At 38.2% G+C, this 19,549-nt stretch overlaps 1 protein-coding gene across 7 annotated transcripts in view; it reads right to left on the minus strand.

Moving 5' to 3' along the window:
• Nucleotides 1–171: 171 nt before the first annotated feature.
• The window catches only part of SON (SON DNA and RNA binding protein), a 33,498-nt gene continuing 14,120 nt past the window's right edge, over nt 172–19,549 (minus strand). Inside the window, exons 4-12 of one of the 7 annotated variants that reach the window (XM_084801851.1) lie at nt 18,589–18,749; nt 16,487–16,633; nt 15,986–16,174; nt 9,394–9,504; nt 8,239–8,355; nt 4,013–4,160; nt 1,712–1,783; nt 1,488–1,603; nt 172–1,080 (exon numbers count right to left, since the gene is read on the minus strand). In XM_084801851.1, the coding sequence (XP_084657977.1) occupies nt 922–1,080; nt 1,488–1,603; nt 1,712–1,783; nt 4,013–4,160; nt 8,239–8,355; nt 9,394–9,504; nt 15,986–16,174; nt 16,487–16,633; nt 18,589–18,749 (1,220 nt within the window). In that variant the 3' untranslated portion in view covers nt 172–921. Of the gene's footprint in view, nt 1,134–1,487; nt 1,604–1,711; nt 1,784–4,012; nt 4,161–4,183; nt 4,708–4,849; nt 4,930–7,600; nt 8,160–8,238; nt 8,356–9,393; nt 9,505–15,087; nt 15,889–15,985; nt 16,175–16,486; nt 16,634–16,789; nt 18,359–18,588; nt 18,750–19,549 lie in introns of those variants that run through there. The other 6 variants (XM_084801852.1, XM_084801854.1, XM_084801853.1 and 3 more) reach the window with 6 other exon arrangements.

Raw genomic sequence — 19,549 nt, forward strand, 5'->3', positions numbered from 1 at the left:
CATAAAGCCAGAGAATAAGACACCACATTTATTCCAGAGAAGTTTGTATTTGGGCCTTAAGCTTTTGAAAATAAAAGTTTAGAGACATAGCAGATGAACACCACTGTATACACATGAATATTCTATCAGACCCCTAAAAAATTAACATAAACTTTCTCATAGTCAACAAAATAGTGGCCAGTTGCCAATTTTTATTAGATAAGTTGGTTACAGCATTTTTATTATTTACGTCTATCTAGGTGTAGCTGAAATTCAAAATGCACATCAAAGTAAAACTATATCACAACTCAAGCCATACTAAATATGTACTTGGCCTCTGAAGTAAAATTCTAGTTGGACTTCCATTTTGACTCCCTTCTTATCACCCAAGTGGCTTTAATGGGAATGCAGGACTTAAACACAACATTTCACTTTTCTTTTCATAACTTCTACAAAAATGTAAGGGGGAGATGGTGGCATTAGCCCTGTGGAACAGATCTTGCTTTATTACCTTAATAACACTGGCCCAGTATCTGTCCAGCAGAACCCATTTTGAAATAGTACAAGGTGCACAGCCCTTCACTGATTATAGGCAAGTGTTACAGCAGCCTAGCCATAAGGAAGGGGAGTTACATCATAGTACAAAATACAGTATAAAAGCGTTATTTAACATTCCACACTGAATATTACTGATGCCCTCAAACAATTGTTTTGATGTTAGCCACTTAAACAAATACATCACTAAGGTAAACAATATAAACATACCAAAACCCTGTATGGTTAAATACAATTTCCATGGTACAAAAAACCAAAGCCTGGAGATGTTTGTACAGATTGCTTTTTACACAATGTCTTAAATTGTGAAATATTTACAACATTAAGGAGGAAATACATTGTGATGCAGAGTAAAATTATCTGAAATGATTAATATAAAACCTCAATCTATCTACGTGAGGCACTCCTGAAGCAAGTGGCATTAGCCATGAGGTCCTTTGGTACAAGGCCCATTGCTTGAAGAACCACAGTAGCTGCTGTGGCTTTAGCATGCTTCTTATTAGGGCTGGCAAAGCTGGGCTGGTAAGCGCTTCCATTTATCAATACCTATTCAAGAAAAACATACAATTGGGCTGGTAAGGGCTTCCATTTCTCAATACCTATTCAAGAAAAACATACAATAAGAACAGCATCAAACTTAAATATCTATTAGCTTTGTACTTTTCACTAAATTCTAAAAATAATTTATAAATTATAAACCCCCGTATTATATAAATTAATCTCAGCCCAGAAGCAGCAAATCATTTAAAAAAGGAAACTGCAAAATAATTGCAGGTCTCCGTACCTAATTAACCCAACATCCCACTAGAAAATACCAAAAACCCTCCCCTTTAATTTTTACCCACTTTACCCACATGCACATCTGTAACCCACCCACAGAACATCAACACTATGGCTCTATCACATTCATCCCATAACCCTCTAAAATTAATAAATAATTAGTTTATATTTACCCTAAAGAGAAAATGTTTGCGATGATCAGGGCCACTATCATGGACCAAGAGAAATTCAGGTGGTTGCCACCTTCTCTTATTACAGATTTCCATCAAGGCAGACACAGGATGTTTGCCTGTAAGGAGAAAAACAACTCATTATAAAAAATTTCCCACAAGTTTTTCAAGGAATTATGAATTCAAGGTCTAGGTGAAGCAAGAATTCAACAGGGCTTTGTTCTCACCTGACAAGTCTTTCATTGCAGCAGAGAAGTTCCCAGACCTCTTTTGTGCTCTCTCTCCTACTGCAACAAGACCTTTCCAAAGAAAAAGGGGGAAAAGTCAAATCTACAATTTTTTTTACTTAAAATTATAATAGATGGACGAAAGTTACCTCCCACTACTGAAGCCTAAAACCCCATTCAAATAAATCGCTCCAGATGACTTAGATCAACACTAACTTACTCAGTATATTTATCTTTACTTTATAATCGTATATCCATGAAAACATACTTAGGGGCTAAAGAGCTCACTCAGCCACAAAGCACTTGCATCAAGACCCAAGCTCACTTTGAAAAGCTGGCTGTGTTGGCACCCTTGCAATCCCAGCATACTACATCTGCTGGGCTCCAGGCCAGTGAGACACTGAAAAATCAAGGGGGTTGGTGCCTGAAGGTACTGATCTCTAACCTCCACGTAGGTGCACATGTGAGTACACAGAAGTGTCTTATAATTGTAAGCATCTCAGAATCTGGTTTGTTTTGTTTTATATGCCCTCACCTCAAAGGTGCACACACACAGTGAAAAAGAAAATGTCCCAAAGATGACACTCTATCACAGCCCCTCCCTCCCTCCCTATACAGGACTAATCCTCAATGGTGCCCTCCCATTTTCCATTATACAGCAAGTGCTCAGCCACTCCATTATTAGAAATAGGCTAGTCTAAATCCTTCAAACCTGTTGTAGGATACAACCACTGTCTGAGAATCCACCCCTACATTATGTTGAGTAATTTCAACATGGATGTGCCCTAGATTTATACCACTTATTGGATTCACAGCTACTGTTTACTAGACACTTGAAACTTACTCCAACTTACTGCCGTACTTCAAAATAAATCAAGATTTGTCTTGTTTTGTTTGCTTTTGGAGGGGGCGGGGGCTCTTTGGTTTGGTTTTTCAAAACAGAGTTTCTCTGTGTTAGCCTTGGCTGTCCTGGACTCACTTTGTAGACCAGGCTGGCCTCAAATTCACAGCGATCTGCCTACCTCTGTCTCCAGAGTGCTGGGATTAAAGGTGTGTGCCACCACAGCCCAGTTCTGGACTTGCTTTGTAGACCAGGCTGGCCTCTAACTCACAGCGATCTGCCTGCCTCTGCCTCCCAAGTGCTGGGATTACAGGCATGAGCCACCACCCACATAAATCAAGTTTTTAAAAATGAAGCCTAAACTGTACTGGCACATTCCTGTAACCCAAGAATTTGGGATTAGGGATCCAAGCCAATATTTTTAGTTTTTTTTTTCTTGTTTGCTTTGTTGTTTTTTAAGAGGGTTTTCTCTGTGTGCCATGAACTGTCCTGGAACTTGCTTTATGGACAGAGATACCCGCCTCTGCTGGGATCAAAGCTTTCCCCCTATTTTAAATAACAGTTCCAAGGTGCCCAGATAAGAAGTAATGAAGAACTAATACTGCTGACCTCAGCTGATCTATGGTTTAACCCACAACACAAATACTACGCTTTAAAAAGACAAGCAAAAAGGTCATATATACTGAAAACAAAAATGAGAAATTAAACTATGTAAAGTGTCTTAAGATGGGGGAGGGGGGACACCCCTTAGAAACAAAGACAAGCAAATGAACCCAGAACAGTGATGATGGAGGCCTGAGACAAAGCAGGAAGATCACTATAAGTTCCAAGGCCAGCCAAAGCCTTACTCAAGACCTTGTCTCATAAGACAACTAAACAAGATGGAGAGATGGCTCAACAGTTAGGAGCAATGGCTGATCTTCCAGAAAACCCCAATTAGATTAGATTGCAGGCACCCATATGGCAGCTCACAACCATTGGGAATATACAAAGACATACATGTAAACAAACACCCACATACATAAAACATTTTAAAAAATAGACAACCAGTGGATCAAGATAGTTCAATGGGTAGAGGTGCTTGCCATGTCATGCATGTACCAAAACACAATAAATAAATGTAGTGAGGAACAAAGGCAAGCATATGTCACCTTCATTAAGAATAAAAAGGAAAATTTAATTTTCTTAAAACATGAATATTCAGAACTCATATGCAGGTTTTCATAGCAACTAACACTGCAAGTTGCCCTTTCAAAAGTTCAAACTAACATGCCCTACGTCCATAAAAATAAAGTGCTATGTGAGAGACGTGTTAAAGGCTTCTCCAGCAAAGAAATGTTTGTTATCTGTGTATCCAGTTCAGGTCACTAGGACCAAAATAAGGTTTAAAAAATAAAAAAGTAATGATACTCAAAATCTAAATATATAATTTAAAATTATGAATTTCAGAAAGTGCTTACCTTTCCGGTCTGTCTTAAAATCAACAAGGATGGGCTCCTTATTTCCTTCTTTGTTCTTTCCTAATCCTTCTCCTTCTCTCCAGCCCATTTTTCTCATCAAAACAGCTCCCATTCCTCCAGTTACTGGGGCTGCTCTTAAGAACTGATCCTATCCAAAGAGGGGAAAAAAAAAAAAAAAAAAAAAAAAACCAACAGATAAAATGCCCCCATATTACAGTCAGAACTGAAATACAGAGTCAGTGGTAACTTTAAAAGAAATCTTACTCTTACTTCTAGATCTAAAATAGCATTCAATTTAAATTCTTCTATACTGCATACATTCTGTAGCATTACGTTCTAATTATAATTACCAACACTTTGAAAGTCAAATGGCAATTTTAACAGTAGGCCCTTGGTGCCCCCCCTCAGAAAATAAATAAATAAATAAAAAGAGAGAGAGAGAGACAACAACAGAAAGAGCACTCCTGTTTTCGTCCACTATTTAGGTTCACTGGTATCTCTTCTTAGCTTGCAAAATAAAAAGAAGGCAGTGTTAAAACAGTCAATATATATTATCTCATGTATACCTAGTTTATGAATAAAGCCTAGAAATGATTTTAAAATAGTTTGGACACTGAAGAAGCGTACAGTTGACAGCCAGTTTTCTTCCCCATTCTACTATAAGGCAAGTATCAATAATTTTACTTAGGAAATACCTATGAAACAAAATAAATTTACATGTAAATAAGTGGAAGATAAGCACATAAAATGCCCTGTAAGTATACCAAATTTGAATTCTTCTAAAACCTGGCTTGATGTTAAAAAGACTTTTAAGAAACTCCTTAAATGTTTACATACCTAGGCCTCGGTAGCAGCAGTGTTGTGAATAGTACGGCTGGCACTGACCGGGGCAAGAAGACAGCTACAAGGATTTGGCCCTGAAACAAGTTTCCATACAGAGGGGTGAAAGTTCACAGGTTATTCTGTGAACAATCATCTCTCTTGTATCCAACCCACTGAACCATAATTTCCATCAAAGCAGCAAACCACTTAATGTCCTAAGCTGCACAACTGTGTGCACTAGCACGGTCAAAAGTCAGTCATCTTTATTAAGAAATGTCCAGTGCCTCTGTTTACAAAGGTATCAATGCAATCTACCAGTGATGAAGTGCTGCTGACCTGTGTGGGTTTTTTGGTTTGTTTCTTTTTAATTGAAACACCTCTGAACTATATTTTATTTCCAATTATTACAGTATTTTAGGTTAATGCTCACTTCCAAATATATGTCATTATGTATTAACTGAGTAAAAAATGTTTTGGTAGCTCAGCAAGCAAGTACGCATTATTTTTTCTTCTATCACTCAGTTAATACTTAACCTAAAAGTTATGTTTTTACACTGAAGTAAAATATATAAGCTTTGTTTCCCAGCTTTCTAATTAAATGTTGGGTAGAAAACATGCCAATGACATATGATTAGACATTAAGTTCAACAAGGTGCTCTGATGGAAGGAGGCAGCTGCGGAGGTAAAAACACACCCCTGGTTCAGTTCCTTATTTGGTGCAGGCCATGCATTGTGGATGTATAAAGAGAAGAGTCAGCTGATGCTTGGGTATCAACTGCCTTGATTCTACAGACCTAGAATGACTTTACTTACTTCCGGGTTCATCTCCCCCTCTTTTCCAGGAAACACTCCTAAAAAAAAGGGCAACTGTACAGACAGAGTATAATATAAATTCCCAAATAGCCCAGTTTTCCAGTTCTGCTTCTGTTTGTCATTATCTTTGCATCTGTCTCTTTCCCCACTGTAAAAAGCTATCTGAATCTAATGAGCCCACAATAACCAACAATTTCTATGAAATCAAGTTGCAAGTCATTTGAGAAAATAAAGGTCCTTTAAAACCAATTACCTTTTCAATGTTTTACTGATAAATGAATGTACTGATGAAATAGTCCTCGTAATCTAAAACTATTCTAAAACAACAACAACAACAAAAGAACACAGAGGGTTGTTGGGTGGCATTCTCTATGGTTTTTAATACATGACAGTGCTGGTCCAAGAAAAGCCAAATGACCCTTTGAACATTTCGTAAACACAATTGGTGGGTGTAAACAGTACTTATGCTCAATACCAATGGAATTTTCAGTTGCCAGTGACTTCTAAATGCGCTGGCCTGTTTTTAATAAAATAATGCTCCTTCAGCTTTCATTAAGCAGAGATTCTTCAGTGGTTCTTTGCCTATTAGTGTTGATTTTTTTTCTATAATGTAAAGTTCGATCTGATGAACACATAATTTATCAAAATGATTACTTCCAAGATTATATTCCATATAAAATGTAACGTGGAATCATTTTAAATGCTCTAGTAAACATTGACAATAGTTTGGTACTTTTGGGAGAAAATATATAGGGAGCTACTTGTACATACATTTATCTGTTCTTTATACATAATCAAAACAGCACATTTTACTATGAAAGCCCTTCCAGAAGGTTCTGCCTAGCAATGCACATCAACTATTATGTGCATAAATATCCAAAAGTACTACACGTCTAAATTCCTACAATCCTAAACACTCAATTTCAAGCCAGATGAATAAAGCAGGACTGAATATGTGGTTCTGTGGCAGAAAACCTGCTTACTACCTAAATCGAGGGCCCCAGTTTTAAATCCAGTGACAAACAGAATAAGCCACCACATAAATTAATTCTTCCCCATTAATATGAAAGCTACCTTTCCATTTTTTGAAAGCTACTTTTCAAATATCACTTTCATAATTTATACAAAACATTAGTATTAAGATGAAGCCAATTATAAAAATTATTCTAAGATCATCCCTTTTTCCCCCCCACATCAATCCCTAGGTACTATTCGTGCAACTATTTTCTAAGGGGAAAACGAGCAAGCACAGTGAGGATGTGTGGTGCCTTATATTACTTAATCTGTTAACTAGAGAATGACAGCGCTTTTGCTATGAAACTTAAGGCATTAAATATCCAAAGCAACCAAAATGTTACTGTTGAAAAGTTCAGCTCATTCATGAACAGCACCCATCACTTCACTGATTACCACTCTCTGAGGCAATAATAAGAACCAGTCTCCAGCCACTTGAAACTTGGGAGACAAAAATTCCAAGGAATTACTTGCCCACGATCACACAAGGAGTCAGGAGTACAGCGCGACAAAGAAACCTTCCCAATCCAAGAGACCACGCAGCCTCCCAGTTTCAGCACTGCTATGCTGCTGCCAGTACTCCTGAAACAAATTTCCCATCACCCATCCAGCCAAACCACAGCCCTTCACCAGACCTTATTTCTTCACAAAGCCCCTTTATAACCACCTAAGACTCCCCCAGGAATGAGGTAGCCGTAGGTGGAGCTGACAAATGTCATTGCAGGATTCTGAGACCAGGTGCACCTACATCTTCGTAGCATGAGATGTCCGTCCTCTCCCTTGATTTTAGGTCTTATATATCCTGTTTTTTCATGAAGTCAGTGGTTCTCAAATTGAGCCTGTGAATCACCAGAGGCCACCAGGACCTAAATGGTGGTCCACAGATGGTTATCTCCAGCCCATCCCACCCTGTTAACCCCCCCCCTTCGCAACTGCCCACCCCACATTCCAGCCCTCCTCCCCACCGCCTTTCAGTCCCATGGCAAGTTTACCACATGCAGCACTAATTAGGGCCTCCCAACCGCTTGCTGTATCTAATAGCTGACCACCATATAGGGACCTGAGGTAGATGTCAAAAGAGCAAGGTAGGAGCAAAGGCATTTATAAGCAGGGCAGGCACTAATGAGAGGACAAGGACAGAGGAATGGCATATTAGGGTGGCAAGGGGCTCTTGGGGATAGTGATCCACCAAAACCTGTATGTAATTAAGTATCCCGTGATGAAAACTTTTGAGAACCACTGCTCTGAAATGATTAGGTTAGTAGTCCAACAGGAACTGTGGAACGTCCTCAACAGCACCTGCTACAGTTAGCATTCAGAACAGTTAAGTAAAACCACCCCCACCAAAACCAACAGCAAAACAATACAAAAGAAGAACAACCTCCACATATACAGTGAGCGGCTCTGGAACCATACATAGACATTTGGCATTGTGTCAGGAGTTCAGCCCATCTTCAGTGTCCATCCTGGAGCGCACACGGCAGATTTACTCGGGAACCTAGGGGAGTCACTTGCCTCTGCATTTCTGATGTGTGATTATCAAAACAAGTAGCTTTCTATTTTGACAGTTTGTGTACCTTTTTAATCCAGGCTTGGGCACCAGTGTTAGCCAGCTGTTCCTGTGTCAGGACTTGTACTCCCGTACTTCCTGTGAATTGCCCAGGGATAGAGTTCAACTGAGCCCAGGCATCAATCTGAAGAAAAAGAAGCCATCTTCATTAAGTAAAATTACTGATCTGATGAAAGTGCCACACCAGTAATAGTTTAATTCACCGAAGAAAAATGGGTTTGCTTCCTAAAATGGCCGAATACTAAGTTCAAAATTTTTCTAAATCTTCCAAATAAGTTTTACGGCATTCAGTCAAATCCACTAATGCAACAGAAGGTATGAGATCCATCCCCAACTAAAAGTTATCACTGTAACACTCGTTCTTTAACGTAGCAGATACAAGAAAAATGATTTCTTACGGCCCAAGAATTCTCTGCCTTTGCATTCTGACCTATCATACATACGCATTCCAGTTAACAGTCAAGATCTGGCTGGTTCCTGTGGGATAATAATCTCTATCTGTCCATGGCATAATATAGAAAAGGATCAACAGAAAACATTTTTTAAAGTACACTACATCACTCATCAGCACCTACAGGCAACAGACAGGGGTCTTTCCTATTGTATTTAATGCACCCCTGGCACTGCCAGCAATGTTACTTCAATCCTCAACTGTTTCTACATAGACTTGACATAGAGGTGAAAAGCTGTTTCCTTCCTGTTAAAAGCACAGACTATGGATTCATTGTTATTTAGGTTTGAACCCAATTCTGCTTAGTAACTGGATATTATTTCACCACTGTTTAGCTTAATCAGCTTAGCTAAACATGGAAAGTAATAGTTCTATCTCATGGAGTTGTTCTGGGCACTATATGTGTACATCAGACTGTAACTCTATGGAGACAGGATATATTTTCTGTTTTTTCTCAAGAAATAGTTCCTGCCACAGTATGTAATAAACATTTTCTTAGTGATTAGGCCCAAGTTATTTTTATTTAAAATAAGTCAGTTATTAACACAGAACAAAGTGTACCGTGTATAGAGTATAAAATAGCATATGTAGACTGAGTCCAGTCCCCAGTAACACACATCCCAAAATGACAATGGCTCCCGCGATGAGTGTTGTAATGATTAGCCATCTACTTAGTGAACTTCTCAATTAAACATCTAAAAAGCTACATACCCGTTCTTGAGCTCGATTTAACATACTCATGGCTTCAAGGTCAAATGCATTCTCACTGAGTCTCTTCTGAGCAAGTGCCCGTTCACTCATTGCTGTTGAAATGTCCACAGGCTAAGAAAGAAAACATAGATAATTATCCCAAATTACCACAGTCCCCTAATTCTCTCAGGTGTTTCTTTATCTTTAGATGCTACATGTAAAAATAAATAAATCATAGTCTGTACATTAAGATTCTTGGAAAATGAGAAGATTCAAAAGGCAAAGAAGGCACTCCTGGAAAATAGAAGACAATTAAGGTAAGTTAGTTATCAAGTAGTCAGAGGCAGAACTCAGTCTAAATTCTGACTGACTTCATCAGTGTATGCACTAGAATATCAAACTTTGTAACTCTTGCGTTTCATTATGAAGTCATAATCTGTAGCCTGTACTAACAAGCCATTTAGGTAAAATGGATGTTTTTAGCTTTAACAGTTCATCTTACTCTACTTGATTATCAGTCACTTCCAGAAGTAGTAAGCAAACTCTGGCTAAGCAGGCAGAGCACCACTAGAGTTGGCACGGTTGGGCATGGATAGTCCTAAGAACCCAGGATCTTGAAAGAACACATTCTGCTTTGAATTTACACTTGGTACCATTATCTAGAACACTGACGTTTAAAAGTGTTTCCCAAAATACTATCAGCCTACCTTTTAAAACTTAGGCTAAGGCTAGGTTATCAGCCTCACAGAGTCCCCTTGTGCTAAGCAGATACGTTAGCTTTTTAAAGACACCCTTAAAGCAAATCCTCAGTGGTCAGATTTATTAAGGTCTTGAGTTTTCTTTATAACAAAAACAAATTGAGTTCTATCAACTCTATTTCTGCTTTCATTTCTTTTATAAAGTGTTATCTAATACAAGGATTTACTATTTAACATATAAACAATAAGCAGTAAGTACCGCATGGATATTACAAATAAGTCAGTATAACAGCTTTTTTTAAAGTTGAAGCTAGCTGTAATCTCACTATATTCTGTCTATACGTCTTACAAAAATAAATCTATATTCCAAAGGAGGCTTTAGGACTAAGAATAAGGATTAAATGTCCTTTTCCCAACTTCAAATTCTCTTGCATAGTATCCTAAGTAATTTTGATTGAAATTATCCAAGATTCCTTTGACTAAATCATTTCTTACAAAGCCTACTTTTCTGACTTAAATGCAAACAAAACAAAAACAAAAAAACAAAAACCAATCATACACCCACACACACACACCCACACACACGTGTGCTTGTTAGACTTTTTACTTTGAAAGTTCTTCTTGGCTTAGTTAATAGTAAGTTACCCATGCTCAGTTATTTAAGGCCTACAGCAACTGAGGCAGCCTCTGTGAGTCACACTATCACGCTGTATTCACCTTTTGCTTTTACTGTGAGTTGTTTTAATTCCTGGGACTCAAAACTGCTCCTTATGATTCCTGTGTCTTTCAACGTGAATATAGTTTTTTCAGACCAAAATTTATGTTTCGTAGGCCTACCTTAGATATCACCTAAACTGTCAAGTGGAATTATCCAAGTAGTTTGTATAGAACCACCAAACCACCAAATGAGACACATACCATATCTCATGGGCCTTCTTAAGACTTGCTTTGTTTTCAGAGCAATTTGCAAACCTAAGTGATAGGGTGTTAGGGCACAGGGAAAGACTGAAATCTGAAAGACACTGGGGAAAATGTGTCTACTCACTCCAGTCAGAACCCTCCAATTTCCAAGTATAAGCCATAAAAATGTACGTAGCTCCAAAAACTAAATCTTTCCAAGTAAAACAAAATCAAATTACCTACATATTCATCCTTTACAGGCATATTTACCTACCAGATTTTTCTTGTAAACTTTATTGAGAAATAACCCAAGTACCCCTTCTGGCCCCCAAATGAAAACTTACATAAGCCTTAGTACTATTTCATATCAGATTTATATTTCATTGTAAAAGGCATATTTAATATAATAACCTTGATGTTTAAATTACATTACAACTATTTCCTGATACAACCACATTTATTCATTAGGCTTAACAAATAAAACTAGCAAGTTCACATAAAAAATTTACTTCCTTTATTTCCTATTTTTAATGTGAAAATGTATTCAGAACTGAGAGGTCATCTTAGGTTAGGAATGTAGCCTGTCAGCAGAGCACGGGCCCAGCACGTGCAGGACTATGTGTCATCTCTCTAGCAGCACAAAAGAGAGGGTACAAGTTTTTAAGACCTACAAGAATTTACCCAGCTTCTCAAGGCAACTCATATTATATGCTCAAGCAAGAAAGAACTAACCACAGTCCCCAAAGCAAGACCATTCAAAAATCAGACCAAACGTTACACAGCCTAACTAAAACACATAGAAACACGAAGGCTAGCTGAGCATGGTGCCACTCGCCTTTCACTGCAGCACCAAGGAGGAAGAGGCACATAATTTGAGCTTGAGGGCAGCCTGATCTAAAAAGGAGTTTAGGCCAGCCAGAGCTATGTAGAGAGAAAAAAACAAAACCAAACAAAAAAATTCACATAGCTAACATTGGAATTTGGGAATATTGGTGGCTGATGGCCGCTACATTAAAAGATATTTTTAAATCTTAACCAGATTATTAAACAAATATGAGAAATGATTCGAGATAGCGCCCTTCTACAAACCAGAAAAAGGAAATCTTTTTTTAAAAATCTGTAACACACTTGTCAAATTATGATGCTTCATGTTTCCACTAATAAATGAGCAGTTCAGCTTGCTTCCCTCTATACAAAATGTACATCTGTAATGTGACTATGTGGCGTCACTACAAGTACAACAATCCCTCCCCAAAAGAGGGGAAAAATCTATACACAGTGTCCTAAATTTTAATTTAAAAAAAAAAATTAAAAAAAAAAAAACTCTTCTTTAACCCTTCTCTAGACAGACAGCGCTCCTCTCCAGACGGGCACCATTACAATCGTCACAGCTCACGGCACACACTTACTTACTAAGCCCCCTTTTATATTATCTGCACTGCAACTCCTCCACTTACTCTCCCCTTGTGTTCAGCCCAGTGATTTCTATAAACAAACAAACAAAAATGTATCTTAAGAATTTCATAGAATGTCAGTAATTGATAGAAAAGAGCTAAAGGTTAAGTGTGGTGAGCTGAAGTAGATTATTTTCTATGCTGGTAATTGCAGGTATCTCTAAAGGCATAAAGAAAATCTGTAACAGAACAGCTAAAGAAAAAACATCTGGCCTGTAAAGCATTTACAATACTTAAGAGAAATTATTAAAATGTACCAGTTCATATATAACATCCTTTCAACTTCTAAAAGGAAAGGCACATCAACATAAAACATCCCTAAGTCATTTCTTAATGAATCATGAATGCTTTTATTATCCAAAATTCTATAGCATAATTGAGTTAATCTAAATGAATTAATATTTCTCTCCATGTAAGCGTTTCCGAGAAATTCAGGGTTAAGAGCCTATAAAAATCTAGGGGGAAAAAACAAAGAGTTAAGTAACAAGGCCACACATTACAGCCTGGCAGCATTTAATTCAAGAGCCTATACTTCAGCCTGGTAAGGGTTTTTTCCTTGTCCAAGAAGTTAGCGTTGATAAACTTCTTGAACTAAGAGTTTTCAACTTCCAAGAGAATTGTAGCTACTAAAGATGTAGATAAGATCCAATAACACAATCTTAACCCACTGCTTTAGACAGAAATGATGTAAGCATTGAAACCACAACTAGTGCTGGCTTTAAAGTGATTATAATTTAAAGTGACTGTAATTTCCAAATTAGTGGTTAAGACTATAGTCTTACTCCTCCACTTGTACATATATACTGCTCTAATCTTCTAACCAGCAAACCTTTGCTAACCTTATTAAAGAACCCTCGGTGGCAACTTTTTAATATTAATTTTCCAACTTTTTTGTTTATAAATCAGATTCACAGAAATATGGTGAAAGTTGTGTAGTCACATCTTACTGAGGATGCTGATGGCTGGGAAGGAAAACGATGCTATGGCAGAAGAATCTGATGAGCTGTTTTCCATAACATGGATTTACGCAGTCTCGTCCGTGTCTACCTACTCACGTCAGCACACTCAAGTGCAAGACAGTTGTGTGACTAGGGATTACAAGGATAATTTATCCCTTGTGAAGATAAAATTTCTGGCATCTTTGCTGCAATGTTTTATGGTCAAAACTGAGAAACCATAAACTTCAATTATACTTAGTAAAACAAACAAACAAAAAAACTGATGTAAAAAAATTACCTTGCCATTTGGGAAAATGTTACCCCCCCCCCCCCGAAAAAAAAAAAACCAAAAAACCAAAAGTCCATTTGAAGCTCTACTGAAATCAGCAGGGTCAGTGTTCCCAGAACATGTCAATCTAAGTACCCCACTGGTAGAAAGCACACCAATTCCACAAATATAGTGCACTTGGATGGCAACTAAATAACTGAGTATTACTTATGTCAGCTTCTCTTAGCCATCTTTCAGAGTGCTACAGAAATCCTGTTTTGAAAGCAAAATATTCATGCCCCTTTCTTCCTAATTGGGGTTCTTTTCATTACAACTGAAGTTTACTAAGTCTCTGTAAGTAGCCCAGAGTTCTCATATTGCATGTGTCTTCCCAGAAGAGACGTTACGCTTACTCATTTCAGCATGGTAGAGCTTTCCTTTTGTCTCAGGGTTATCGTCCTCTTTGAACTCTCTCTGCCCCTTAGTGAGAACCTCACTTTTGATGGGAGACAAGGCTAAAGCATCACTTAGTGCTGAGACTGAAAATGGCAGTCATAAATTCTAAATAATAAATACCTTTTTTGGTCAAAAGTATAATCAACATGCACTAACACGTTCCCCAAGACTCAAATAGTTATAATCATTTTCTCAGGACACCTGTTACAATTCTATAATATTTCTAAGTCTTTGCTACATAGGAGATTCTCACCTAGTTATGCTCTTTCCAATAGTTTAAATGCTTATTCTGTAATAAACTACTAAAAGCCTGTACATCAGGACATCTAAATCTGTACAGCCCTCACCTGGTTTATATCCGACTAGTGCAAGAAGATTAAGTTAGCTGCAAATGTCAGTGGCTTCCCTCCTGAGACGTGGCAGGAGCCTGATTTGGGGATTAGTAAATGAGCACTAAACTTCTTTAAACTCAAGTACTGTCCAAACCAGCTCCCTTCTCCTTGCTGTGATGGTGCAATATGCTTCCCTTGCTTAAGTCCATGTAAAGACAGACCATCACCTTTAACTGTAAAAAAGTTAGCTTCACTGGCCAGTTATGTTCAGCATTCCTATATAGAATTGTTCCCATTCAAAATGCCGCAGGTCAAAAAAACACAGTGAAAATGACGCCTGTGAATATCTCTGGGGAAAAGTACTGCATGAAAAAGTTTCTGATTTGAGTTGTTTGCTTTTCTAAACAAGATTTATTTGTAGAACTGCAAGTGTCTACTGGAAAATGTTCATGGCCAATGTAGGGAATCTCAAGTGAAGAGTAGAGGTCTCAGAACTGCAAGGAAAAGGAGTCCATAAAGGGTATCCGGTTTCTAAGTCCAGTCCTTGGATATGACTGTCAAGGCTTTGGAAACCAAGGGCAAGGTGACGACAGCTAGTGTCTAACTCCCACCTCCCCTAGGCAAGTCTCCACCCATCCCAGATCCCCAAGCGTGATTTTGCACAACGAGTTAAATAAAAGTAAACTGTTTATTAAAAGACACAGCAAAGATACAGATACAGAGATACATACAAAGATACAGATATATATATATTTACATATATATACAGTTTTGCTGTTCTCATGTGCACTGTATTTAGCAGCACATTACTTAATCAGGCGGCATTTTAATGGGGTTGTTTTGACATTTGGCATTGTTACTGTGTCATTCTGACAAGATACAACTATTGCCTTGAGAAATGTCAATATATAAATTCCACTCCTCCGACTTTTAATAGTAGCAAAGAGGGGAAGGAGAAGGGAATGGAGAACCAAGGCTGAACACTAGGTTAAACACAAGAATTCAAAAGGGCTAAGGTAGCACAAGGGAGGGAAATTACTGAAACCAAAGGCTATCTGAAAACCCAGAGAAATATTAAGAAATCATCACTTAAGGGCAATGGGCTGTGTACCCAAGATGTTCACATCAGCCTACAATGACTTTTTCAATCCAGTTCTTGTGTTGAACCTAAGGATCTGCCTTCTCTCCCCTCAATCCCTCCACCCAGTAAACTTGCTACCACCAAAATCTAGAGCTATAGAGCCTTGAAGCAAAACGAGAAGCTAAATAGTTGTACCTTGGGCTACCTTCCCACAAGTGCATGGAGGGCCCAATGTTGGGTAGGGATGTGATAACACTTTTCTCTGCAATTCGATGCTTTTCACTTTGTGGCTTCGCTCCACAAAGTGAATTGCATCGAGTTACTGTCAAATGAGAAGCTGCGGGTTGTTTCATCTGTCGTTTAACCCGGCCCTGCCGTTTAACCCGGCCCTAAGAAGAGTGAAACAGAATCCAAATCAGATATGAAATAACAATAAAATGGAAGATTCAGATATAAAAACAAACACGTCATGTTCCTACTACTTACCTCTGAGGGCATGCTGCTGCTGAACACGTTGTCATCGTCCTTGCTCTCCTCGCCGTTCTTCTCCACGGGAACCCACTCTCCATAAACACTGTCTGCTTCTTTTTTCCGATGTTGAGATCCAGATGACACAGGAAATTCCTTCGTTAATGTTACTTGGCTTTTTGGTGGTGTTGGCTTTGCTGCAGCAATCTAAAACAATATTTAATTAAAATCCATTATAACAGATACCATATATGGTTTCTAAAGAATTTAAAGAACATCTGAAGGAAAGGTTTACTTTTCTATTTTTGCAGTTGCCAGGAACTGAACTTAAGAGCCTCAAACACCCTAAAGAACACACACTGCCACAAGACAACATTCCCAGCCCTACTTTTAGAGGAAAGGCTGTCACTATTAATCACAGTATGTAGTTTAAACTCAATATATTAACTCCACATGGGCTTTATATGTCCCACAAGATGTGCTGTTTTATCAGTCCATAAGCACTTCACTAATACTCACATTCAAATTGAAAAAAATGGGCTTGGGTTCACTGAGTTTAAAGGGATGATGATAAAAAGGAGGTTCTTCTTCCTCTTCATCCGAAACATGAGGCTTATTCACTATTACATCATCATCTTCTTTACTCTGTGCAATCTGTTTGCATTTCTTTAAAGTAAAAACAAACAAACGATGAATATGGCTTACATAAAACAGCATGATTTTTTTTTAAAAAATCATTAAGATCAAATTCAAGTAATCAATGTTTATGATAGCTTACAATAATAATTTAGATTACTAGCTATTATTTAAAGACACACTGGCTGCTCAGTCAGTCAACAACATTTATTGAGCACCTACTATGTGCAGAGCACTGTACTGGGCACTGTCTTAGAAAAAATACAAAAAAAAAAAAAAAAAAAAAAAAGAAGAAGAAAGAAAGAAAGAAAGCCAAAAAAAGAAAAAAAAATAAAGAAAAAGGAAAGAAAGGAAGAAAAGAAAAAGTACAGACATGGTCCCTGCTCCAAAGGAGCTTACAGTCTAATACGAGACGAGAGAACATACACATGAAGTAACTGAAGAACCTTTTTACAGAGCAGCACAATAACAAGTGCAAACTGACACAATACAAACGGGGTACATAAGTGCTAAAAGAACAAAGGCGTAAGGGAATATTCAGGCAGGGTCTCAGGACCAAAGAACACTCCTTCAGGAGTTCTAAGCGAAATTTCCATAGTAAAGAACAGGAAGTAGGAAGGAGAGGAAATTTGTCTTGGTCAGGTGGTCATGAGGAGGTCAGGAGAGACTTGTCAGAGGGACAAGAGCGCTGAAGATGAGGCTAACCACAGCAAACCGCTAAGTGTTCATAGAGTTTTAGATGAAGAGCTTGCATTTGGTAAGTAAGCAATAAAGGCTTTTGCTAGGTCTTTCTTTACGTTATAATTCATACTATAATGAATCTAAGTGAGGAAACAAATTAAGAAACTTTATAATCTCCAAGTGTACGGTAAAAGATTTTACACATTTGTGGCAGGGTAAATAGTAACATGTCTCTCCATAAATGTTTTTGTTTTTAATTTATTTAAGGACTGTAACTTAAGAATGGAAAATAAGGCATGATGGAGAGGGCACAATTGATGCAGTCCAACATATAAAGTCAATTCCTTCCTCAGAAGCAAAGGAACAGGTTCCATTTATAAAAAGGTTGAGTAAATTTTAGTAGACCTGTCTATACAAGCAGAATTTATCATATCTATTATCAATTGAAAATATTACAATAGAATTAAAAAGCTCAATTAGCCAAAAACACAAGAGTGTATCAAGCATGTAACCAATGGGAACAGAGCATGTTGACAGTGGCAGGCTGGCAGAAGGCTAGCCAATAACACGTTTCAGTATATGAAACAGTGTGTTATTTCTGGATCCTAGCAGCAATATTTCAGCGTCTTCCCCACACACACACACACGAAAAAATATTAAAGTAAAACAAAGCTTCCCCCAAAAGCCTCAATTTCAAAAGATCAAATTTTTAAAAACAAAAATAAGTATATTTAAAATATGTTACTGCCAAAACCCGAACCGCAGGAAGAACTGATAATGGCCGGCCATTATCGCCAATGGCTGGTACCAAACAGCCAAAACCCGAAATGTTGATGCGAAAGAAGTTCCTTTCAGGCAATGGCCAGCTATTCTCATTAATTTCCAAGCTCCGGTGGCAAAAGATCATTTCTGAAGATTGTCTGTGTCTTTGCGTATATGCAGTGCACTCTTGGCGGTCAGTGAACACGTCGTGAATGGAAACGAAACTGTAGGCGAGCTTCTGCGTGTTGCTCACTCAACACCTCCTCCATTCAAACGAACCGTTCCACTCCTCAGTCAGTTTGGCTTCTAAAACTGGAAAGCAAAAGTAATGGGAAGTAACTTTTTAGCTGGCGGAGCTTAGCCATCCCGGATAATGGCCTGCTAAACAGAGCTTCTGCCGCTGCCACATCTGTATTTCGGGTTTTGGGCACTCGGTGCCAGCCATTATCAGTTCAGCCCACAATTCAGGTTTTGGCACACTCCAGAGTCAAGATCCATGGAATCATCCACTTAAGAATGAAAACAAACTGTGTCTAGCTTACCTCAGTTAATTCTTCTATGGTAGCTCCTCCAGACTTTTTAGCAACTTTCTCTTCTATTGTAGGTGGAGGTGCAGGCTTTAGGTTTGGTGGTAAAGGAACACCAGCCTTAGCACACATGGCAGCTGCATTAGCTTTGGCTATTTCAAGTAATTGAGCCTTATCTGTAAGAAGAAAAATACAAGAAGCAGTTTTCCTAAAAGCTATACGTTTTTGTTCTATCAATAGTATGACATATAGTAAAGATATCTGTACTCTGCCCTAAATTCAGGTGGATGGGCCCTTTTCAACAATTAACACTATACTTCCAATTCAAAGGCTACACAAAATAGCTTACTGTGAACCTGTAATGATCAACTAGCCACAAATTATAAGGCACAAGTCTGCTAAAGGCAATGTTATTTCCTAAAATCAACAAGGCCTTAAACTATTCTCATTTTCATGCTAGGTGTGCAGTTCAGTTGAAGAACGCTTACCAAACACGTACAGGCCCTGGGCTCAAGCCCCAGTATTCCATAAAACTGGTCATGGAAAACTGCAATCCTTAACACTTGGGAGGTGGAGGCAGTATTATCAGAAGTTCAAAGCCAACCTCAGCTACAGAGTGGGTCACAGAAGCTAGTCTCTCTGTCCATCACTCTCAGACAAACCCCATTCTAATCTGACAGCAACTTAATCCCTTGTTAAACCCCAAGTGTTATCTCTTTTAACAAGCCTTCACGGAACAATAATTAATATCCTCTCCACTGTGCAGATGTACTCTTAACTCTGTTACTAGGGCAATTAGCACATTCTTCTAAGTTTTGCCTTTTGGTAAAAGGAGTGCATTCTACCAACTTCCCACACTAACTTAAAATTGCTCAGAATTACCTACTGTTCCTCTATTCTAAGACAACAGACATCAGAAAACTCTTGCTAACTGAAAACAAATTCTGCTCTCTTCATTGTCTTTTTCTCTACACTG

Source organism: Acomys minous (assembly GCF_964271855.1).
Source record: "Acomys minous genome assembly, chromosome: 11".
In the NCBI taxonomy this organism is placed as follows: Eukaryota; Metazoa; Chordata; class Mammalia; order Rodentia; family Muridae; genus Acomys; species Acomys minous.